The following is a 25807-nucleotide window of genomic DNA, read 5'->3' as shown; positions in this document are numbered from 1 at the left end:
ATGTTCTACAATTAGAACATTCTAGTTACAATTATCTTACACTAAATCAGTAACATATTATTGTAAATAGAGCTTACAGCTGTTTTAAACTGCCAAAAATCAGCCATGTATGTTATCTGAATTCAGGTCACCCACATCTCAGTTGTCTGGTCTGATCCATTATATGAATTCTTCCATAAGCCAGGAGAAATAATGATTTATTCCATCTTCCTAAGATACTTCCTAAGATAAGTAAAATATCTGTCTTCTAGATGAGACTCTCTAGTTCCACTTGTTACACAAGAAACATAAGACACTTGCTGAACATATATACAGTAAACTCTTAGAGAAGTGCTAGCAAAGAAACATCACAAAGTACAGGGAAGTTTTGAGATTGTATATTTCATCATTCACTGGCAAGCTAAAAAAGCTTTCAGTTCCCTAAATGCTTCAGGCCTTATTCCTAACCATTAGAAATTTGACTTAGTGATAAATTGGTTTTTTTTTTTTGTTTTTCTTTCTTAGCATCTTTATTCTAATTGAATGTCAATGAATCCCTTTACTGATACTTGAAACTAAATTTATTAGTTACACAATTTCAGTATGTTTACATGTCTTGGAATAAAGGTGGCACAGGGACAACTTGGTACAATTGGCTAAAAACCTGAATAAAGTCTTACCGGTGGTCCTGGAGGTCCCAGAGGACCCTTATTAGCCTCTGAACAGGAACAAGCATGAGGAAGGGCAGGGCAATTTTCCTCATCTCTCTAAGGAAAGATCAAGATTCGATGAGACTTATGTACAAAACTTTGATTCATAAGTAAGAATTTTATGAATGGAAAAATAGTATTACACTGGTGCCTTAAAACAGCTTTAATATACATCATATTGACTTTCAGTAGGAAAAGTAATCCAAGTACACCTGGACATTTTTGAAAACACTTCCTGTTTTCCAAGAAAAATGGGAAAAACTGAAAAACCAAAACCAAACATTTCCTTTAAAACATCTGTCTTGATAAAAGGAAGGATATAAGTAAATTGTATAGTTAATTAAATAAGTTTCTCACCAAGCCAGGAAGCTCACAGCATTTGTCTCGATTGGCCCATGAGGTAGCGCAAACAATGTCAAACATCTGCAACTGCAACTGTTTCAAAATAAGGATGATATAGAAGATGATTGTTAGTTGTAAGATCAGCACAAAACAGAGCCACCAGCAAGAAAAGCTACCTTCATTCAAGTGCTCAGGCTAGACATAGGAATGGCCATCAACTTAGAGCTGCTAGTCACAAATATGCTAACCAAAACTGTAAAAAGGCTTATGTTCTAAACAACATGTCCAACTATCAGATATGCTATTGATTGAGCAAGCTGTTCAGTGTGAAGTGCTGTAGGCATTTGTCTTCACCTCCCTGGCCCAGTTCCTGGTTTTGTCCAATGGTGCTTCCCAATACATTGTTCCAGCGAAGGAAGCACTAAGAGACAGGTGTAAGAGAGCTGAACTTCTCAAAATATCCCACTTGTCTGGTGCTCAGATTTTATCTGGAACAAGATCTCCTGTAGCATATTAGTTACACTGGAACTGAGCCACATATAATATTTATCATCTTCTCCAGTTCTATTTTCTTTTAGAATGTGCCCGCTTTTATCCATATTATCCTCAGGCAATGAAAAGTTACAAATGGTGAAAAGCATGACAACTGTGGTCAGCAAGAAAAAATCCCACCTCACGTCTGGGAACACGCTATGGACAATAATCTACAGGAGCACAAACATTTGCTAAACATTACAGCTGCCAGGTAGTCAGAAACAATATACTAAATAGGACTCAGTGATAAAACTGAGCGTCCCCATTACAACCTTGATCTGAATAAAAAAATGTGTGTAGAGAGATGAAGCTTTACTCAGTTTCCATTTCCATTCTTTTTTCCTTGCCTCATTTACTTGCATACTGAGTAGAGAAGGGAACAGAACAGAACAGCCTATTAAATTAGCCCCAAATGTTAAAGATATTGAGAAATGGCTAGAGATAGAAGAATGATCTTTAGTTTTGCTATTATTTTCATTTAAGCAATTGTAAATCATTATTTTCAGCAGCATTATTTTAAAACTAGAACAGAGGAATGAAGCTACGGATTTTAGAAGCTTTAAAACTTCATTTCTTTTGTTAAAATAAAATAGAAATGGGTGCCCTTGATTTTGTTTCATTTTTTTTTCTTACACAAGTCAATTACTACATTTTAAACAAAGGAATACTTTCACATACATAGAATTTCTCCTTTTCTGCCAGCAGTTTAGTTGTTGAAGTGTAGAATGAAGGGAAGTTCTGGACATGTGGGTTGGCTCCACAAAGGTCTAGCCTGTGTCAAACAGGTCTGTGCCCCTGGCTGTTTCAAATTCATGCTGGCTTCATATGGAGCCACTTGGACGTCTCTTCATTACGCATCTCAGGACTACTAATTCCACAAAGACTCATTAATTTGCTTAACTCAGAATGACCTTGGGTATGTACGTGGTACTACTCTTAAGCCAATCAGACATCTCCAAAAGAGACTGCAGAAAGATGTCAGCCAGTTGTGCAGAAATCATTTCAAGGGCAGAAGTAAGCGGCATTTCCACTTTTTCCATAAATCAGTCTATCCCAAGCTACTCTGTTATCCTAAACAACAGAAGCCTGACATTACTGGTTAAATTTATGAAGTCCTACACAGGAGAGTATACGCAATCGTATTCTGGATTAAACAATCCAGAGATCCATAGTAATAGAATATGTTGGCGTAAAATAATGAGCAAGTAGACATTCTCTGAATTGCTGTATTCACCATCCAAATGTTGAATGACTCAGTACTCCTATTTTAAAATACTATGTGGGTTGCTCTGACTCAAGCTAAATAACTAAACAAAGCTTTCTTTGCTACCATTAGCCTTTTATTCATAATTCTGAGTATTCATATCAATTTTGCTTTCTAGCTCTCCAATACTGCAAGCAAAGTTAGTAATACTGAAAAGTGTACTCATCCTTATCTGATCAAGCTACAGTTCTGTGAAGCATTCCCAACAGTAGAACACACCAAATCTTAATTCTTTTAACATTACACATACGTGAAGGTAAAACAAGATAAATCTTGATGAAAAGGAAGCATGAATAAGGAAAAAGAGCCCCTGCTCTGGGCTTAACAAACCAGGTGACTTCAGATGCTCCCCATACATCTGCCTCCCTAGATCCTTCAGCATCTTTATAGCCCTTCTTTGGACTTCTTCTGTTAGTTTTGTGATCTTTATCTATTGTGGTATCCTAAACAGTACACAGTGCTAGAGGTGATGTTGCACCAGTGCAGAGCAGAGTGAGACAACCCCTTCCCTTGCCTGCTCATGCACCCCATGACACAGTTGGCTTGAGCCTGACCAGTCAATTATTCACCCATCACATTATGAATGTGCTGCCGGGCATTTTGTCTGGAGGATATTGTGAGAAACAGCATTCAGAACTTCAACATTCATGTTATTTTGTTTGCTTCCACTATGTTGGCTTTCATTGATTAAAAAAATACGCTAAAACCATTCTGAAAATGTTAAACTATGGTATGTAGACATGGTCACATGCAGACACTGAACTATCCAAAAATTCCAATTTTCATATCAAATTAAAACAATTTCAATTACTATCTTCCCACAACACTGAGATCAGGGAGTCCCTGCCCCAGATTTGGTCTATTTTCACAATTAGTAACACCCAATATTTCCTTTCCATTAATTTGTCAAGACACCCCCAAAATCATAAACATTTGGCATACACGAAATTCTACTTAAAGAAGCACTTGTCGTTTGAAGGGTCACTGTCTTGCCCCCCACTACTTTCCTTTGATGTCCTCTAATTTATGAAGAAGATCCCACATCATTCTTGTCTTATTCAGGATTAATACAGTGTGCTTTCTTGACCAGCCTGTAACTTGGTAGAACTTCAAGGCACCTACAGTTGCATGGAGTAAAGAAATTACATCTTCAGCTACACATTTTAAGTCTTACGTAAGCTTTGTTGTTCATTTGAACAAAACCAAATTTTTCAGTGAGTGGGTAAGCCAATTTATCCTTTATAGATTCCTGGGCTCTAACAAAAGATGCAATTCCATTCCACTTCTCTTTACAAAGCCTTCTTTAATTCCAAGTTTTTCTAAACTTGCCTTTTTTTCTGTTTCTATTGGGAAGTGGCTACAAAAGTTTCTCTGTATAATTGTCTTTACAGACTTGATATAATAATTATCTGCAAGTTTGAGTACTAAGGGCTCTTTTTTTGTGCACAGAGAGGTATTCTGAGGGCTCATTTTTGACTAAAAGAGTGCTTGCATATAATAACAAGTAAATACGTTTTTGAAATTTCATTCCTATTCAAATCAAGTCTTGAGTTCAAAGATCACATTCTATGCTAACCTCTCCCTACAGTCAACAAAGTTCAAAGAAAATCAGCAAACAATGTTGCTCAGCAAAGAAGCCTTCCCTTCTCACCAGCCTGACAGTTCTCCCTCAGCAACTAAATCTACCTAGAAAAACAAACGAAAATTAAAGTTATCTAAGACAAAATGGAAAGAATCCCATGTCACCATGAAAACAGAATAACCAATTATTGTTTATAGGATAACAATTTTAGAGGAATTAAAGACATAATTTGGGGATAATCTTCCTCATTTTTAAATATTTTAATATTTAGATATTGAATTTGTTAAGAAACAGACATATGAAGGCAGAGGTTTTTGGGGGCAATCTTTATCAAACCATTTAAACTATTTGATATTTGAACAGAAAGTGTGCGTGAGGGCAAAAAGTGGAAGGGAATAAGAGAGACAGGGCACAATTATTACTAAATATATAGCTCAAAAATTCCAGGTAAGTGAGTTATATATTATATTTCTCTGTGTAAAACAATCTAGAACACAAGTCATAACCAAACATATTTGACTGTGTTTGTGTATGTGTTTGAGAATAATGTCTGACCAGGTATAAAATGTTAAAAATAAGTTTTACTCAAGCTGAGAACTGCTGCAAGCTTTTGCAGAATTTCTGAAATTATCACAGAATCACAGAATCACAGAATTACCCGGGTTGGAAGGGACCTCAAGGATCATGTAGTTCCAACCCCCCTGCCTAGCAGGGCCACCAAACATACACATTTACTAGATCAGGTTGCCCAGGGCCCCGTCCAACCTGGTCTTGAACACCTCCAAGGACGGGGCATCCACAACCTCACTGGGCAGCCTGTTCCAGGACCTAACCACCCTTCTAGTAAAGAACTTTCCCCTAACATCCAACCTAAATCTTCCCTCCTTCAACTTAAAACCATTTCCCCTAGTCCTGCTATTATCAGCCCTTTCGAAGAGTTTACTCCCCTCCTGGGAGTAAGTTCCCTTCAGGTATTGAAAGGCTGCAATGAGGTCACCTCGCAACCTTCTCTTCTCCAGGCTGAACAAACCCAACTCCCTCAGCCTGTCCTCATAGGGGAGGTGCTCCAGCCCCCTGATCATCTTTGTGGCCCTCCTCTGGACCCTTTCCAAAATCTCCATATCTTTTTTGTACTGAGGACTCCACACCTGGACACAGTACTCCAGATGGGGCCTCACAAGAGCAGAGTAGAGAGGGATGATCACCTCCCTATCCCTGCTGACCACCCCTCTCCTGATGGAGCCCAGGATCCCGTTTGCTTTCCGGGCTGCCAGAGCGCACTGCTGGCTCATGTTAAGTTTCTCATCTATCAGGACCCCTAGGTCTTTTTCAGCCGAGCTGCTCTCAAGGACAACTCCTCCCAGCCTGTACAGGTGCCTGGGGTTCTTCCGGCCCAAGTGCAAAACCTTGCACTTTGCCGTGTTGAACCCCATTAGGTTCACCCGAGCCCAGCTTTCCAGCCTGTCAAGGTCCCTCTGAATGGCATCTGTTCCCTCCACCGTATCGACTGCACCACTCAGCTTGGTGTCATCAGCAAACTTGCTGAGGGTGCACTCCATTCCCTCATCGATGTCATTAATAAAGATGTTAAAGAGCACCGGTCCCAAGACAGACCCTTGAGGGACGCCGCTCGTTACCGGCCTCCACCTGGACATAGAGCCATTGACCACCACCCTCTGTCTGCGGCCTTTCAACCAATTGCTTATCCATCTAGTTGTCCACCCATCAAATCCACCTCCCTCCAATTTGGAGATGAGGATGTGATGGGGGACCATGTCAAAGGCCTTGCTCAGGTCCAGGTAAATGACATCGGTCGCCTTCCCTTCATCCACCAACGCCGTCACTCCATCATAGAAGGCCACAAGATTAGTTAAGCATGACCTTCCCCTGGTGAAGCCATGCTGGCTGTCTCGGATCACATGCTTGTTCTTTATGTGATCAAGCATGTTGTCCAGGAGGATCTGTTCCATAATCTTCCCAGGCACAGAGGTGAGACTCACCGGCCTGTAGTTCCCCGGGTCATCCCTGCTCCCCTTCTTGTAAATGGGAGTGACGTGACCCTTCCTCCAATCATCCGGGACCTCACCTGACAGCCACGACTTCTCAAATATGATGGAGAGCGGCTCAGCAACCACCTCAGCCAGCTCCTTCAGGACCCTGGGATGCACGCCATCTGGCCCCATAGACTTATACTCATTCAGTCTAAGGAGGCACTCTCGGACTTGCTCTAATTATGGAGCTCTTCTGTTTCAAATGCAAATTAATTCTGCCTCAACTTAAAATGCAAAGATCCCAAATGCATGTTTTTAGGATTTTCAAATGGTTTAAAGAACTGTTTTTATTCTACTCACTGGTGCAGAGTTGTCTCTTGGTCCTCTGGATCTGACCATTCTTCCCAGCACTTCTATGCCATCAGAACTAATGTTCCCTGCTGCATTAATGGTCTTCTCTCCTGCTTCTTTGCAGTCAATAATTATTTTGGCTGTAGTCTTGCTGATAACAACATGCAGCTAAAGAAAAGAAAATATGCTTTAACATACCAAAGGAGTACATATAACATATTAACATCCTGGGCATTTTTTGGAATGAGTTCCTAATTTCATGTTTGCTAACCAAACTGACACTAATCCATAGCAACTAATGTAGATGGCCTATAGAGGTCCCTTCCAACCAGAATTACTTCGTGATTCTAATCTGCTTAATGAATTTAGCTCATTTTTGCTTAAGGAAAATCTGAAAAAAAACTGGCAACTTCACTTATTTATTCAGGAGAAAATAATTTATCACTGACAAAAGGACTGCATAAGGTTCATATATCACCCAGATGTCTCAGAACCTTTGATTTATGTAGTCAGTAATATTTCCTGGGCCCTGTATGATCCTTCTACACAGTATTGGATTTCACCTTTATAGCTGCTTGCAAAGACAAAACTAAACAGTAGAAGTTATTCTGTATATTATACATCACCACACAGGAAAACCAGTGAAATTTTTACACTGAAAGAATATCAAATCCCATCAAGTGCATTATAGAAAAGCAGAGCACAGAAACTTTCTTCCTTCTGCTTTATCTTGCACTCTGCTCTCCATCACTGATGCAGCCAAAACATCCCCAATAGAGAGAACAATCCTTGTCACAGTTGTCCCGTCACTGGCAAAAATTCAGGCAAAAGAAATAGCAATATTTTGGCATGGGAAGAGCTGGTAAAAATGCATTATCTGTTCCATATCTGTACACGATGTGAAGTTCGGAACCCAAGGTGGATGAGAGAAATCCATGAAGGACTTCTGCAACTGCATTGCTCTGTGCTTAGCAGAAGCACTGAGTTTGGTCTCATAACTTTCAAACTCATATAACAAGGATCATCATTCAAAATGCGGAAAATATTTAGGAGGAAAATTTGCTGTGACCTTACGCATTCTTCCAAAGCAAGACTTTAAAGAGTCATTGTTAGACTTTTGCTCTGACCTACCATCTCTTTCTTAGGTAAAAAAGAAGTCATGTTACACCCGAGATAAGTTCAACATATCATAGTCCCTCAAAATACATTTAAAAATGACAATTCTGGTCAAACGAAGGACAATTTTTTGTGCATAACTTCTTCTTTGGATTCTGGTTGACATTTCTAACCTAAACTTTAAAAGCAAAAGTCAATTAATTTCTACATTCTACAACCCAAGGCAGGTATTTTTAATCAACTCTAAAATATAGGCATAAAGCATGAGATTAAAACTGACCACATCAGCTTCATCATGAAAACAATGACTTGTTCAACACTGATTCAACACAGCAAAGAGACTTAAGTTTAGTAAATGGTTCTGAACATGGAAAATATGTTTTCTTTGTCTGGATGATCACATGAAGGAAGATTTCAAAACATGAAAATTCGCCATTCAGAATGAATGGGAACAACTTACTATTATCATTATTATTACTATTTTATTATTATTATTTTACTATTAGTGTTACTAACCTTATGAAAACTCCCATAAAATATCTTTCTTATTTCAGGACCTTCAAAAGTCACAGTTTGAAAGTCTCCTTTGTAGTCATAGTTAAAGAAAGTCAGAGTTTTGCCACCATCTGTGCGTGAGTAAGAGTAAGAATTTGTTGTTAGAGAAAGAAGAGGCCATTTATTCAAAAATAAAATTTGAACATTATTTGAAAATGTTATTGTTTTATTAAAAAAAAAAAAAAAGATCAAAGAAAAAAAAAAAAAAGCCACACACACAAAAAAAAAACCCACACAAATAAACAGCTATCTGCAGAACTGTGTAAAAAACTGAATTCCATTTTGTTTGACATTTTGAAATTTACCTCTGGTATGAACTAGTGCAAAAGTCATTATTTTATGTAGAAATATGACAAAGTTTATAACTGGGAGTCATTGCTCCCAGTTTACACCAGTGTACTCAAGATTTTACTCCCAACTCCAAATTAGGCTCAGTTACACTCAGTCTATAATACATCCACCAGAAACCACAACCTTCAGATATTAAGGCAGCTGTTCTAGCAGAAGATTAAAATATTGTCAGTAATGAACCTAGAAAAAGAATTAACCATTCATACAGTTAAGGAATAAATCTCAGACATGATACAGAATACATACTATCTAAAATAACTCCAACCAGCGGTTCATATTGTTCATTTAAAATCTCCCAAAGTGCAAATGGTTCCTGAGGTGTATCGGGAAGTATTCGAAAGAGAAAAGTAATGGTGTAATCTGAAGGAAGACCTTCAGGATGTAGATATCTGTAAAATAAACAACACTTTTAAAACCAAAACAAACATTAAATCTTGTGATTTACATATGAAGTGTTCACAATATATTTAGTATGAATAGTAATAGTAACAATATGAGTAAGCATATCCAAAATCTGTTCAACAAGATAACTATCATAGAATCACAGAATCACAAGGTTGGGGAGGACCTACAAGATCATCTAATCCAACCATCCTCCCATCACTATTGCCACCACAAGCCACTAACACATATCTCATAGCTCCTCACTCAGACACCTCTTCAACACTGCCAGGGACGGTGACTCTGCCACCGCCCTGGGCAGCCATTCCAGTGCCTGACAACTCTTTGAGAGAAAAGGTTTTGCCTTATGTCTAATCTAAGTCTACCCTGGCGCAACTTGCGAACATTTCCTCAGGTCCTAAATCAAAAGAATGCTTATGTAAAATGGATTATTTATCTTTTCCTTTGAAATTTACAAAGATGCAATTAATTAATTGTTTTGTTTTGTTTTGTTTTGTTTTGTTTTTGTTTTTGTTTTTAATAAATTTGAAGATCAAACCAGATGTAAGATTGAAGTAAACCTGAAATTAATTGTGTTAAAAGGTTTTAGAATGACTGAGTTTCTTGATGGTTTAATTCATGCTAAAGGGAACTGAAAGAAGCCTGGTAGATTCATTTAATCAATTTCATTTACCAAAATATGATCCTTTTCATCTAAAGTTTTTCTGACCCTTTTAATATATATCATAAACATGACATACAATTAATGTTTTCTTCAGAGAGAAAAGAGAGGAAGTATTTAATAGGTGTAAGAACAAAGCCTTAAAGTACATCCATTATAAAAGAAGCAACAAAAGAAAATTCAATAAACAGATGGGTGAAACACAAGGTTTGGGGATAGAGAAATTAAAAAAGAGAACAGCATTAACGATACTCAGTGCACATATGAGATGAGAAAATAAAAGTAGTATTATTCAGACATACCTGTACACCATCAAGAGAAAGGTATTCCCTTAACCACAAAGAGACTGAAAGCCTAAAGTAGTAACACTGGGCTGGGTTGGGCTGGGGTGGCAGCCAGAGAAGAGCACAAAAACGCAGTAGATCCAATCAGAAAGAAGCAGGAAAGGAAAAAGAAGTGAGCAGTTCTAATTTCTACACAGCACACCCAGAAGGAAACTAAACAAGTAGAATGTGACACTGCCCCAAGAAGGATGGCTCCAACTGGGACACAACAGGGTAAGCACACAACAAGAATAAGAAAACTTTACTAAAACATTTATAAACCATTTCACGATGTTATTCTTTCTAGTTTGTCTCAGCTAAGAATCTGTTCTGTTAACTCTTCTCGTGTTTAATACAGTAAAGCCATTGCTGTTGTCTGGTGCCGTGTAATACAAACTAGGGAACTGGACACGAACGAATCAAATAACATACACACTGTTGAGTAAAGAAATGAAGATTTTCCCACGACTTCCTGTCTGAGGAACAAAGGTAATTTCTATGGGAGGTTTCTTCACAGTCTCTTCCACAACTCTGCTAGAAGCAGTCATTGATACTGAACTACACCCTGACTCCCAGGAAGGTGTGGTAAAGTGTTTAGAAAGACTCATTTTAGCAGAAGGAGGATAATTTTTCTCTGCATTTAATACATACATAGGCTGAATCAGAAAGGCACCTAAAGCAGCTTCCCACTCTCACACTTGAAAGAAGCTCACTTCAGGCAAAGAGTAGGAAGATAAACCATACTAGATTAACAATAATTTCAAACACCTTTCCTAAAAGTAAGCCATTCTGTATTCTGTGAGACTTCAACCTTTCACGAAGCACTACTGATATATGCCTGCATGAAATTGCTACATGCCAAACTTGTACATACCTGAAACTGGTTCATATGGGAAACCCCAAATAGCCACTGAGTTTATCTACCTTTTCCTACAGCTGTTATTTTTGAAGGAAACCGGTTGAGGACTCTGGACACCAAATGCTGTATTAATCACCATGATGTAGACATGAACTAGCATCTCTGCTCATCTGACATAAAAACAGCAACCCTTGAAATGAATAAATACCTGCAGTGGACAGTTAACTTCATGTGTTTTTAAAATATTTTTATATTAATACATACTTTGTAGGCTGGGACACCAGGGCATCCTTGTGCAGTCTGTAACATGGGTAAACATTAAAAGTACCAGGTTCCATTGAAACACCATCAATGGCAGAAAACTCCTTTTCAACCAAGCCAAACATTTCCATCATTTTAAAACCTGGAAGACACCAATACATATATATATTTTTTTAATTTAAATTAAATTAATGCCACGTTGCAGGATAGAAAAAAATGACAAAGCTGGTTGCATCAATGAGCTGCAATCACCATCTGTAAAACAGCTGTTAACATAAAGGTTACTTAATTGTTTATACTGTGAAAAGTAGGCAATGAAAAAAAGTTCATAAATCTGGAACAAAAAGCAAACACAAAAATAGCTTACCTGCAAAGTTGTCACCATCTTTAAATACCAGCGGACAAGCTGAAAAATACAACAAAAAAAAAAAGGATACATTTAAGGATACAAATGTGGTCCCACCAGGTCAGAACAATGGTCCACTCTATGTACTCTATCTTCAAAAGTAGCAAAAGGAGACAATATCTAGGAAAGACATGCAAGTCTGGCCACTTCCCACTCATTCAGTTTGCTCCTCAGGGTCCACAATGGCTGTACTAAAGATGTCAAAGTGCACACCTCTGAACGTTCCAGATGAGAGCCCTTTATACAACTGTTGTCCATTAATTTGTTCGATCCTTCTAGCAACCTGACTTCAAAACCTATTGTGGCAAAAACTCACTGCCTGCTGTGTAAAACAGCATGTCCTACATTATGCTTTAACCAAGTGTCCCCAGTTCTCTATCTGTGCCCTTCAACCTAAGACTACCTCAAGTTCAATTACTTTAGCAGGCTTTCTATGTACCTTTTAAAACTCCACACACAGCCTTCATGGGAAAGACCAGTACTCTATACAGTCCTTAAGATATGTGCACAATGTGCACACAGATTTAATAACTGTGAATCTGTTTTGTTTTGGTTTTAATGGTTGTTTTTTTGTTGTTTGTTTGTTTGTTTTTAATCTCACTTATTGAAGGGAAGACTTATTGAAGGAAAGGTGCCCTAGGAAATCAGTAAGTCTACAAATATGGTACCCCAAGCACTTGCATTTGGAGATAGCTTTTGGAATACAAGCACAACGGACAAATACTGCTGAATATTCTCAGCATCCTAAATTCTCTCTAACACTGAAAGTAGATACTGGTAAAAAAACAACAACAACAATAACAACAACAAAAAACAAAACAAAACAAAACAAAACTGAAGGGTTGTAAGCAACATTTTTGCATTCAGCAGTTCAGTGCCTGCTTCCCATACTCTTTAGAGCCATAAATTATTCATATCAGCTATATGCTGCCTACGTCCTGGTATACGTATCAGAAAACATAGTGGGGGCACACACCCAGTGCCATGTAAACTATCGACCCTTAACCATTAGGAAAGGAAACAGTTACCAAAAACCCCATAGCATTTAGCACACATTTTAGAAATAAGTGTAAGTGAAATGGCTAACTTGCTGATGCAGTTTCACAAACAAAAGTGATCAGCTCATCTTCAATCTTCGTAAAGGCATCAAAGTCATCCACAAAGAAGACATGTCTTTCACTGGGCTTGCTGCCAATATTAACTAACTCTGAGTAATCAGCATCAGCAACTCCAATAGCAAAAAAGCTGAAACCTGTAAAACAAAAAAGAACATTCTTGTGAGTTATTCATTTAAAGAACGGAAACGAAATATGATCACAGCTAGATTTGCACTGGCTCCTTTCCTGATTAAATACAGTAGTGGAAATCTTACTACTGTTCTATCACACAAGACAGTTCACACGTGACCAAAAAGAAAGGTGATACATTCTCTGAAATATTTCTTTTGGCTATTTATGCTTCATGAGTTAATTAAAGCTTAATACTTAAGTGTTCTTTTGAAGGCATAAAAACTAGACAACTGTTTAAAGTTTTGTCCTATGTTTGAATTCTTTTTTGCTGTTTAAAACAATGTATCCATGCCCTACTACTTTGTAATGTGTTACTTAAAAAGGCACTGAATTCACCATCTAAGAATGATGCAAGCAGACAATTAAGTTCAAGTGACTACTTGGACTTAGTAGTCCAAGGAATCAGTAATATCCACTGGAATCTTCATAGCTGCCAAAGTCTAAAGACTGATTACAAAGCACGGATTTAATTCCTTCTTAGACCTCCTCACATCAAAATGATTATAGCCTCTACCTTCTGTCCTTCATCTTCGTTCTGTATGACATTTGGTGTCCTTAGGATTTTGATACAAACCTCAGTCATTTCCACATACCCAACCCTGTCCTGACCTCTAGTCTCATAACATTGTGTGTCTCTTTATTTAAAACTGGTGTTAAAAAAAACAATCAACACAATGATTGTAAGATGAGAGCAGATCAGAATCAGCAAAAGAACATATTGGAGAACTTCAAAGGACAGCTTGGATACAAAATAAAACAGTTCATTTTGCTGGTAACCATAAGACTACATTTCATATACAATAGAACAGATTCATACTATCATGCCCTCTAAATTCTTTGCCATGGGAGCAATTCCATTAACTGCTACGTTTGCTGTTTTATTTAAAGTTGGAAAATATTCTGGAACAAAATAATTCTAAATAAATAAAAATAATTATAATTAATGAAAAAAGAAAAAGGAAAATATGAATAGTTCTTAGAACTACACATTTTACCATCTAGTTGCATTTCTCTGGAGACTTTGTTCACATCATCCTGTGATCGCCCATCAGTAATGACAACCAAGACCTTTGGAATGCCCTTTCTCATGCCTGCCTCTCCAGTAAACAAGACTTCTCTTGCATGTTTAATAGCTTTGCCTGAAATAGAAAACAATGGTCAATATACTTTCTCTGTGACATAAATCCAATGGCTTTTCATATCATATGTTAGATATCAAAGAAAGGAGAAATTTCCATATGCTCTGTCTCAAAAATGCCTGCCCAGATGTATGTTTAGAGATCTGAATAATCACCATGAGACTGAAGTAAGCTGAAGACTTTACTGTAAATAGATTTCAGTAGTTGTCGGATCCTTGGCAGTCTGTAAAATAGTGCATTCTGTTGGTAGTACAATAGAGATTTAGAAGTTTAATTCTGACCACAAGTTTTGAAACTTGACAGCTTCAGTCATCAGTTTCTTCAGTCCAGAAGGTGAAGTTGAAGAATATCTTTGAAAAAGGGTATTTGGTGCAGGCTAGAGGTAACAGTAAATTCCCTTTCTGATTTGTAGGAGAACATCCAGGTAACAACTGAAAGTACCATGGCAGCATTTTCTTGAGTAAACTGAAAACGTGTCATTTTGATACTACTGAAATTTGATGCAATGCAACAGCTGCAAGAAATTTCTGTGCAGTCTGAGAATAATAAAACATACGGTTTCCAACTTAAACTTTAACCCTTCCAGTACTCATCTTTAATTTCTTCCCATCACAGAGATGGGAATGAAATAATTAAAATGTAACTGCATTCACTTAACTAACCTGTTCTTCCAGCTGTCTTAACTATACCACTGTGGCTTAACTGTACTGGCTTATAACCAGGAAGACCCTCCACTTTGCCCACTATTTCCCAGTATTTTCTGCAGGCTCCCTCCCACCTTCTCCCTCCTCACACTTCTTCCACTTGCTAAGTCAATTTCACCTTCTACAATCTCAAGACCCATTTACTTCTGCTTGACTTTCTTCTCCTCTCTCCCTCCCTGACTGTTTATCTCACTGTTGGGCAGAAGGGTGCATACTCAGTGGCAGAAAGTGAAGGGTGTAAACTGTAAACTATTTAAATTCAAAGCCCAACTCATCTCCAGTGTGGAGATTCCACATTCTCACTGCTTGTACATAGATATCTTAAACCACTTAGCAAATGGAAAATAAAACAGAATCCTGGAATCTTTTGAATCAGAAGGGACCCTCAAAGGTCATCTAGTCCAGCTCCCCTGCAATGAGCAAGAACACCACAGCCAGATAAGATTTCTTGGAGCCCCATCCAGCCTTACCTTGAATGCCTTCCATGGACAGGATATAGACCACCTATCTGGGCAACCTGTTATAGTGCCTCACCACACTTATTGAGGCTAAATGCTTTACAGAGAGAAGTGGGGACAAAATCTGCATCATAATCATGACCTTTCTCACCTGTTTTTGTATTTCCTCCTTTGTAGGCTATTTGCTGAATAGCCTCAAGAAGAGTCTCTTTTGTTTTGTATGCATTCAATTTAAATTCTGTCCTGGGATCATCACTGAATTGAATTATTGCCACCTGTGAATACAGAAGATGTGTTTATTATTAGAGCACTATCCAGTGTGTATAAGCAAAAAGCAAGTGAATTAGAGCATTTAAAACAAGGATTTATCTTGTAATTTTGCTCCAACTGAAGCCAGAACTTTCTTCTTTTAAAAAGCGTTCAAGAAATAAAGTTTAATTTTACTCTCCAAAGTTTTGGCAACCACTTAATACTTTCTGGTTTCATTTTCCAGCAAATAGAATGAGAAAAGTAATACCCACTTTGGCAAAAGTACTCTCGATCCAGCCGAAAAGTAAAATCCTACTTACAGACACTCACACATGTACAGTTACTCACATGTGCACAGTTACTTGCACATGGAACTGCAAGGACTTTATTCAGTCTCTATGAATGAACAGCTGCACAAAAGCAACTTACAGCTGGGCAGCAACACTGAAGCAAGAAATAGGAATGTGCAAAAATATGTTCATAATATGCCATTTCTTGAGTCACGACTGTGTAAAAAATGTAGATTACCTACAACATACAAAACATATTAAACTTCATATTTGCTAAATGATCCTGAGGTGAAAGGAGCTACTCTCATCCTTAAACTAAGCATGCATGTCAGATTTGGAAGCACCATGAGCAATAAATGAATTAAATGGAACTTTCATTTTCCTTATCAACACAACTTCTAGCTTATTTAGATATGAAGACCAGAGTGAATACTTATGCAGTAACATTAACAAATCTCATCAGACTGGTACAGAGGTGACTGATGTAATACTTCAAGCTTTCAAAATGAATACCATGAATTTTACCATAAGATGTGTGTAAAATAAGATAATTGAATAATTGCAACCATAAGCAGATTAGATATTCTACATAACTGTAAAATAATGTCAATAACATTTTGATTCATTTCACTTCTGATTTCCCCTCTGTACCCAAATGTTGATTACCTGTGTTCCATCAGGGCCAATCTTATCCAAAGCTCCAACTGTACTGTACAGAAAGCTTATTATCTTATTGAAATTGTCATCTCCAATACTCCATGACCCATCCACGAGGAACACCAGGTCAGCTTTGGCTGCTTTGCATACTGTTAAAAAAAAAAACAAAACAGCAAGTGTTCCAGAATTAAAGCAACTCCTCAGAAATTCTCATAAATCACCATAGAAAACAAAACTGTCATGAAAAGTCTGTTCTAAATGTTAATAATGCTTTAGTAAAGTGACCTACTGGTATTCATTTCAGTGGAAGTAGAGAATCAGATGAGCTCTGCAAGGGGGGAATGAGCAACACTGACAGAAGACACTTTAAGGCCATAACAGTTATTTAAATCTAGGTAGCCACTTTGATTTTTATTTAGGCTGTTAAATAAAGTCACACATGCACTTTGCATGACATAGCAAGACTGTATTCCACTGTAGAGGTTCTCTGTGGAATCCACACCTCAGCTCCTCCCCTTAACTGCAGTATTTAGGAGCAGCACAAGTTTCCCCAGATCATCTTATTTTACCATGTTCTTGTGCAAACTAGCAAGCAGGGCTTTACACATACCCACAAGAGTTGTGCAGTTTTTCACAGGAACTGGGAAGCTTCGGAGCACAACAGAACCCAATTCTATTGCTCAGAGTCAGAATATAGCAAGGCTAGTTTTTAAAAGTATTTCACCTTGAAATAATTGGTCTTCTAAATCCAGAGAGTGGGACAGAAAGATATATATATCTGTTTAGTTTTCTGCTAGCTATGCCTTTAATAATAAAAAATAAAGAATAGAATGCTTTTTTTCCTGTACCTAGGTATTAAATTCTCAATTGCTGTAAACAGTTTTGGTCCTCGGTTTCCAACAGTAACAATGTCCCTCACAGAGGTACTCACGACTCTGTACAAGACCCTACATGCTCAATTGATAAACAAAAGGAAGCCTGCATTTAAAGAACCTGAACATGGCCAACAATTTTGTCATTAACTGAAGCAGACTTATTTTTTTCAAATCGTGCTGTTTTAGAAGTTTAATTATCCCTAGGATATCTGCTCCAGTGGCAAAATATCTATGGTTTAAGAGTTCTGGAAAAAGAAAATCTCACAGATGCTAACCCTCCTTTCTGCAGATTTCAACAATACAATAATGATGTCAGATTCTTGGCTCATTAAATTTAAGCCAGCTGCCTTAACAGTGTAGTCGTAGCAAATGCATTTTGACATGTGATCTCCACAGGTCTAAAATATCGTCAGAAGCAAAAAATCATGAAACATCTTGAAATTATTATAAATCTACACATGCAGCACTTACCTTCTTTTGCAGGAGGGATTGTAGGTGGTGGTGGTGGTGTTGAAGGAAAAGTTGGTGGCTGAGTTGGAAGTTGTACTGAAGAATAAAAGAAAGGAATGTAAAAATGCTTCAAAGGGAAGCCCAACTTATTTTACCTACATTAAACATAGCATTTTCTACCCATTTCCACATTCCAAATTCATTATCTTTAACCAACTAGTAATGCAGTTGGGCAGAAAGATAGATGAGTGTGTCTTCCTCTGCTGGTCACCTAAAAAAGGACTGTACTATTAGAAAGCAGTTAGTGGGTGCACTTCATTGTGAATGGCAAAGGGCTGCTGAAATAGCACAGGAGCTGTTCATTTCCCTGTTCCCCAGTATAGTAGAGCATGTTGTAGCCCCCATCATTGACATCCTTAATTCATTTTGTAAAACATCAGTGTTCTTTTCTTTTCTGATAACATCTAGCCCTTAACCACAGAAAGTACATTTCCACATGACCAATGGCTGAAAGTCTTGCTGCATGCAAGAGCTCCATTTAGCACTTTGATATAGTTTTGGCTGAATTCTTAGAGATAACAACCACGTGTTTTGACACTGGTAACTGAGGCAGTTTCCACCTTGGTTCAATAGTGTTTTCTTTTTCTTTTTTTGCAACTGTTGTCAATGTGATTACTGTAAGAAACAACAGAGGACATAAAAACATTATAACTGCAAGGAAGACAGTTTAGTGTTTGCTGTAAGTTATGTGATGTTTAATGGGCAGCAAATAGAGTTAAATACAACTTCAAAAAAGACATCTATCCATGGGAATGCTTAGTGTAAACAGGACTCATCACAAGCCCCATGTCCAGACAGATGTTTGTTCCCACTGAAATTGATGTTTTTCCATTGGTTTCAACAGGAGAAAGGACCAAGACCCCGAAACATGTGCAAAGAAACTAATTTCAGGACCTTTATGGACTCAGGTTAGGAGCCTCCATTTGTGACACAAGTCACACTGCAGTGCTCACAGCACCAGACGTAGATATCATCATCTTGACACAGTGTATTTTTCTGATATGATACAGCAATTTGTTTGCATGAGAAACTGACATACAGGCCAAAGTGTCCTCTTCTCAATTTATCCTACTAACTTTCCTGAATTGCAGAGCATACAAAATGCATTACTCATGTACCTGCGCAAGTCTGTGCTGTACAAGAACCCAAAGTACGGGCAGGTAGACTGGTAGAGGACAACAATGTTATTAACTATGAGAGAAGGGTAACAGTGCTGTGGTATTTAGCATTACAGTACAAAAAGTGTAAAGGAATTACAGTGAAAAGCTAAAGGAAACTACATAGGAATAGCACATATGTAAGCAGTCAAACAAAAAAGTAGAAGAAACAAGCAATACTGCTGCTGGCTGAACTCATATCTGCTTTACTCACACGTTGTCTCCATGATGCTTACAGCAGGGCCCTCTATCTCTTGAAGCTGTGCATGGACGCTGATTTTATATTCAGTTCCAGGCATTAGTTCAAAGAAGCAATGTCTGGGTGTCCCTCCACCAAGATTTACCTCTTGCTTTTTCCCATCTGGAATAAAAAAAAAAAGAAATCATTAAAACATAATTTCCATTGAGGTTTTACTGAATAACATAAGTCTGAAATTAGAATGGAACCTGACAGCCAACAACGTTGACAAAAAAAAGCTTGTAAAGCACATGATGCTTTATTTCTTTAGATTCACCTCCCTGCAGTCACCTATGGGGGACAATTCTTGATACATCCTTTGTATACATTAGCAGCTGAATTATATGTCAGACGTCTACAGAAAAAGAGATGAATTTTGCCCCTTTCATTGAAGTTAACAAAAAACTAACACTGTTATCAATGGGCTTTGGATCTGGTCCTAAATTATCAGTCTAATGAGGAATTGTTGCATTATGCAATTCCATGGCATCCTTTGTCTATGCTTCTGGTTCTCAGAGTCTATATAATGTGTTTAGTAATTGCAAGAGAGGCTGAAGTACGCATTGTACTCCAGTTTCCATCAATAACCACTGTAAATGATGGTTAAGAAATAGAGTTTTATAGGATTTTCAGATAAAGCCTGTTAAATTCTGAGCTGGAGAGCAAGCTCACAATGCAAAAAAAACCAAAACCTGGGTATTGGAAATAGCACATGGCATAATTTTTAATAATAACAAGTTGTCAGCAAAATTTGTAATTTGTACCAGAAGGAATTACAGTAAAATATAAGCAACTGATCTCACATTCTACAGAGTATAAACATAAAATGCCAACCATTCACTGCCATGTAAAAAAAAAAATAAAAACATCTGATGCTTGTCAGGAAGTATTAGGTTAGTATGAAAATAAATTATGACTGCCTAAATAAGTCAAATACCCTACGTGACTACCAAAAACTCTAAATGATAAATGTCAGTACAAAGCTCTTGTTCACACTTCAGCTCATTCTGCTCAAACTTAAGCTCTGTTGCCTCAGATGAAAAAATTCTGGGAATTCTGTAAGAACAAGGTATCAAAAATGCAGAGTACTGGCTACCTACAAAATCTGTTGTCTTTTAGCAGCTAAGACTGCTGCTTTCTGAACAGCTTATCTGTATTTCAGGCCTTCAGAATTACCATATCACTTGCCATAACACAGAAAGTCATTAATTTTTTATCATCAAATTAGTATTACTTTTCATGATACCTTAGATATACGTATTTAAATGTTATTAACTACACTTCTCTCAAGTTATCCAAACTTCTAATTTGTCACCACTCCAAAGATATATACTGGGGATAAGAGAATAACTGCACAAAATGTGACTTCCTAAAATCACTTCTGGCTACACCTGAGAATCACAGTGTAAAAGAAAAGACATCACTGTCTATATAATCTGTGCTAAAAGCATCAACCACATGTTGCTACATAAAAATATCTCATGCTTATCTAACTCATGTTAGATGAGTAACATTACTATGAGGTATAATTAACAATCAGCTCAATGAGAACAGACAAAACTGGATGCCGTTCTGACAATGAGCAGGGTCCTTAGTGGCTGGGCACTGGAACAGGCTCCTCAAGTGCAGCAGCCATGGCAGCAAGCCTGCTGGAACCCAAGAAGCATTTGAACAATGCTCTCAGACATCAGGTTTGAATTTTGGGAGTTCCTGTGTGAAGCTGGACTGGGTGATCCTTTTACAGGTCCTGTCCAACTCAGGATGTTCTGTGGTTGTGGGGATTCATTGAGAGCTATCCCCTACTTTACTCTTCTCCCCTAAACACTGTGATCACTGATGGGTTAATTTACAATCTTAAATGTATTCTGTTCATCTTTTACCCATCTTTTGTCCCCCACAACCATGAGCATCTCACATAATCATCTTTCTTCTACCGACAAGTAAAAAATTCCAAGCGACAAAAGGACAAGTTTAAATCTATTTGATATAAAAGTATAGGAATGCTACTCCTACTCCTGAAACTTTCAATGTGTAAACAATTCTTTCATCTGCTCATCATTTCCAGTCTTTCAGGAGCCAGTCTACAATTCTAACCACATACAATTTCTTAAATCATGCAATTCATATCTCTGGTTTAGGCTGTAAATTCATATCTAACCATTTAGTAACTTACCCACAAGTGATTCTATAACTACTCTGTATGCAGTAGCATGTCTGTGAAGCTGCCACTGAGTACAGAGACTAGTCATTCGGACTTGATATGTATCCAAATTCGTCACACCCAAGTACACTGAAAATTAAATAAAAAATTGAGATTTACATACAAGATAAAACAACAAAAGAATTATAGTAAAAGAGAATCACAGAATTGTTAAGATTGGAAAAGATCTCTAAGATCATCCAGTCCAACCACCAACCCAATCCCACCATTCCCACTAAACATTTCCCTCAGTGCCACATTTCCATGGTTCTTGAACAGCTCCAGGGATGGTGACCTTCCTGGGCAGCCTGTTCCAAGGCATTACCACTCTTTCAGAGAAGAACTTTTCCTATTATTCAATCTGCAAGGAATATGAGCGGCCCTTGCTGTTAGCCTCGTGCATAGGAGGTTAGTGTGTTGCCTTTCTTACTCTCCATCTACTCCTTTTCCAATGTGGCTCCTGGAACCCACTGCATCTCATCAGGTGCTGAAGCCCCAGTGCTCACTCTGGGAGGGGCTGCACAGAGAATGGCAACATACAGACAGCTCCCAGATGTGACGGTTTCTTGACAGAATCCCCAAATATTCCTGGCATCTCTTTGAACATCTTGTTGCTTGTAGCAGCACCCTTTGCAACAACCTCCAGCAGACCTCTGTTTTCAGGGAGCTGCAACACAGCTGCAGAGGGCTCACGTTCCCTAAATATAAGCCACTGTGTATGGGGCTTGACTGTTGTATTTTATAATGATAATAATGGGCTTTTATTTCTCTTTTTATAATGCATTAATTTGATTTATCAATGATGAAAGCATTCCAATAAAGGGATCCAATAACACTTTTTTTTATAAGAGCTTCTTACAAAAATGACAACAAAACTCAAAAAAGAAATTGGAAAAAAGTGCATTTTTAGATCAGAGGTTTGGAGCTAAGATTAAATAATAAACATTGCTAAAAAATCAGTAGCTACAAATCAGTATGAAACATCATTATAAAAGCAGTACATCTGCCAAAAAAAAAATATTTTAACTTGAGGTTTAGATATATATACTAATTCAGACTCTATATAGGGAGTTACAGGAAGATAAAAAAAAAAAAAAAAGAGTAACCATACTTTTCATTAAAGAGATTTGCATATAGTACTTGGAAAATATTTGGCTGATAAATAATAGCATCTGTTTAAGACTCCAGCTTTGCTAATGTCCAGTAGGTTATAAAGCATTATATGTTTTGATAAGAAAAGAGACTTCAATTTCAAGAAAACAATTTTCACACAACTGGAAAAGACTTCCATGTGAAAATTTACTCAAGGGGCTGCACAAAGCTATATTTATAGTGAAAAACAGTCTGCAGAGACCTGAATAGCATGAAATCATTCTTACAGGTTTTGGCTACGCCTGTTAGGGCATCACTGAAGCCTGTTGAGTACGAAGCAAATACTTTCACACTGTATTCTGTTCCACTGAAGAGATTTAGAATGAGAATGGTATTAATATCATCTCCTACAAAGGTCTCCAATGCAGGACCAGGGACTGCAAAAAAAGAAAAAAGAAAGAAATTAGAAAATCAGTTGTTCACCCACTCAATTAACAGGCAGTAAAAACAAATCTTAAGACCCATCCAAAATTACATGCAGCCCTAAAGTTACTGTTTTTTTGTTTGTTTTTACCATGCACAAAGACAAAGACACTGCTCAGAACAGTGTACAGTTCTTGTATGGACAACACACTTGGGAAATTCAGCAGTGGGATTCATTATGGCAGGGCTAGACATTGGCATCTGTAAAAACTCTTTTGTTCTGCTTCAATGACTTACTACTGCCCTAAATAGAGTGCCAAAGATCTCCTCAGTTTGATGGTGTGCCAGGAGCAACGGGGGACAGCAGACACCAGCCAGAACAGTCCCTAAGGGGTTCTTAACACAACAGCATCATTTAGCACTGTGCAAAAATGATAATGAAAATAGAAAAGAATAAAACTATACCAAATCAGAAGCGCAAACAGCTTCTTTCTCACCTCTCCAAGATGTTCTTGATAGACTTCAGAAGCCAGACACAAGTATTGCCTTTAGATATTGTTATAGTCCCTTAATAGTCACAGTTTTGTTTGCTATCAATAGAGGACATTTTTCTAAAGAACTGTGAATGAAAATAGGTGCCTTGTCTAGCTGTGATGTGCAGGTGGTCAGATGCAGTATAGACAAAATGATCCATGAATAAAAAGGCGATTATCTGGGACAAGTAGGGCAGCAGAAGTAAGTCAAAGAAACGAAAGCTTTGCTTGTGTTGTAAGGGGATGGAAGTTGAGGACAGGAGAACTGAAGAAGAGAGGTACAGGAAAAGAAGAAACATAGTTTCTGAAGTAAATGGGAGTCGGGAAAAAATGACATAAAAAGACAAACTGAGGGAGTTAGGCTTGATCAACACTATGAAGGAAATCTTATGAGAATCTTACTTCTGCCTACAATTACATCATGGGATGGGAAAGCAAAGATGTACCATTTTCCTGAGGCAAACAGGAAGAAGACAAGAGGAAATGGTTAAAATTTGACATATGGGAAATGTTGATTATATATTAGGAAAAACAATTTCAAAGTGAAAGCAGTCAACTGAAGCAAATGCCTAGAAATGTTTTGAAATCTCCATTCTTGAAGATATTACAATCTTGGCTGAACAAGACCCAGTGACACCTCCTCCAAGCTGGCTCTGTTTTGATCAGGGAGCCCAAAAGAATTACATCCCATGACCTGTATCACACTGTAACTACAAAATTCTCATACTCAAAAACTGAGACATCAAGTCAATATAATTTTTTTTAAGAGGTAACTGTAGCTATTAGATTTATTACAAAACTAGGGGAAATGTTGCATTAGAGTGTCAAAAGCAAATGACAATAGTAAAAACAGCTTAAAAACTTACTGTTCATAGATTTGTAGACAATTCTGTAACCCATAGTTGGTGATGGTGGGGCGTCCCAGCTAATACGTAATCTGTTGTACCATTCGTCTGAGACACGTAAATTTCTAGGAGCAGATAAGGGTACTAAAAGGAAATGAAATCGAGCCTTTACAAATGTAACTTGTACAAACCCATGCATAAAACTCAAACATGCACATGAAATTCATGAAATATTCAGTTTTCTCAAATCTGTGGGCAAATCTGCCAGAAAGAACGCTTTATATCAAATTCCTCCTTGTAATTCTGCTGATAGATTAATGTCAGTGTACTTCAGAAACTCATGTCAAGTTATACTAAGAACTAATCAAGACCTTTATTCAACAAACCATGAATTTCCAGATAAATTCCCAACTTTGTTCACAAGGTTTTTTATTTAATGTAAGGCAATTCAGAGATAGTGCTCTTTCATTTATACAGTCTATTTCAACATAATTGCACTGAAGTTTTCCAAGTATAAATCCTGCTCTTGTTTCTAATTTCTAATGACCTTTCAGATGTAATGATCTCACACACACACACACACAAAAATTAACACATTAACAACACAATAGCTTGTTTGATGCAATCCCAGCAGGCACTATTTACATTATATTCTACATTTGCTGGATTGTCCTTTGTGAGCTCTCTCTGTCCAGGATTTACCAGTTTTACTACTCAGTAAGTTTTTCTGAAGATTCACTATATTTAAAATTCAATCTGCCAATTAGAAGCAGCCGATTGCTTATAAGCCAATTAATTGAGATTAATATAAAGCTCTTAAATCATATTCATCAAGCAAAGTAAGGCCATGTTTATATTAAAAGATACCACTACAGTCAGGGATAAAAGACCAAAAGAAAGAGCCTTTGTTCATACATATTCTGGTTCAAGAAGAGCAGAAAGTTCACGCTTACATGTTTTGCCAGGAGCTGAGACACTGACTCCCTCCCCATCAGCATAGATTGGAGTAATTGTAACTTTGTATTCCGTGTCTGGTAGCAGAGGCTGAAGCAGAAGAGTGTTCTGTCTCCCAGGCACCATTATCTGAATAGTCAGGGTACCAGAAACAAGGTTAATGATTAGGGCCTAAAACTTCTTATACCATAGATGAACTGAGATTCAGTTAGTACTTGTCACTAACATTTTAATTTTAGTGACATTCAGAAGCCTGAATGGGAGCTGCCTGGCACATGAAGAGGACACAGCAATAAATAAATAAATAAATAAATAAATAAATAGATAAATAAATAAATAGATAAATAAATAAATAAATAAATAGATAGATAGATAAATAAATAAATAAATAAATAAATAGAAGAGAATACGACCTAGCATTTCCTGTACCAAACCTGTTCTTTGGAGTGATATTACTGGAAGCAACTGTCCCTAGTTTCAAACTCTTATTTTGGATCCTCACCATCT

The 25807-nt window shown here is 37.5% G+C and overlaps 1 protein-coding gene across 7 annotated transcripts in view; it reads right to left on the bottom strand.

Moving 5' to 3' along the window:
* COL14A1 (collagen type XIV alpha 1 chain) overlaps window positions 1–25807 on the bottom strand; it is a 105794-nt gene that overhangs the window by 29627 nt on the left and 50360 nt on the right. For all 7 annotated transcript variants that reach the window (XM_015856185.1, XM_015856187.1, XM_015856188.2 and 4 more), the window contains 17 exons: window positions 25300–25429; window positions 24368–24490; window positions 22833–22982; window positions 21427–21543; window positions 19230–19376; window positions 17820–17894; window positions 16483–16622; window positions 15429–15552; window positions 13972–14115; window positions 12775–12939; window positions 11649–11687; window positions 11285–11423; window positions 9022–9164; window positions 8386–8495; window positions 6763–6921; window positions 1047–1124; window positions 660–746 (listed from right to left, as the gene is read on the bottom strand). In XM_015856185.1, the coding sequence (XP_015711671.1) occupies window positions 660–746; window positions 1047–1124; window positions 6763–6921; window positions 8386–8495; window positions 9022–9164; window positions 11285–11423; window positions 11649–11687; window positions 12775–12939; window positions 13972–14115; window positions 15429–15552; window positions 16483–16622; window positions 17820–17894; window positions 19230–19376; window positions 21427–21543; window positions 22833–22982; window positions 24368–24490; window positions 25300–25429 (2070 nt within the window). The remainder of the gene's footprint in view (window positions 1–659; window positions 747–1046; window positions 1125–6762; window positions 6922–8385; window positions 8496–9021; window positions 9165–11284; window positions 11424–11648; window positions 11688–12774; window positions 12940–13971; window positions 14116–15428; window positions 15553–16482; window positions 16623–17819; window positions 17895–19229; window positions 19377–21426; window positions 21544–22832; window positions 22983–24367; window positions 24491–25299; window positions 25430–25807) is intronic.

The sequence above is a fragment of the Coturnix japonica genome, chromosome 2, assembly GCF_001577835.2.
Source record: "Coturnix japonica isolate 7356 chromosome 2, Coturnix japonica 2.1, whole genome shotgun sequence".
Classification (NCBI taxonomy): Eukaryota; Metazoa; Chordata; class Aves; order Galliformes; family Phasianidae; genus Coturnix; species Coturnix japonica.
The sequence above is the reverse complement of the archived record's forward strand: the minus strand, read 5'-3'. Positions and strand labels throughout refer to the sequence as shown.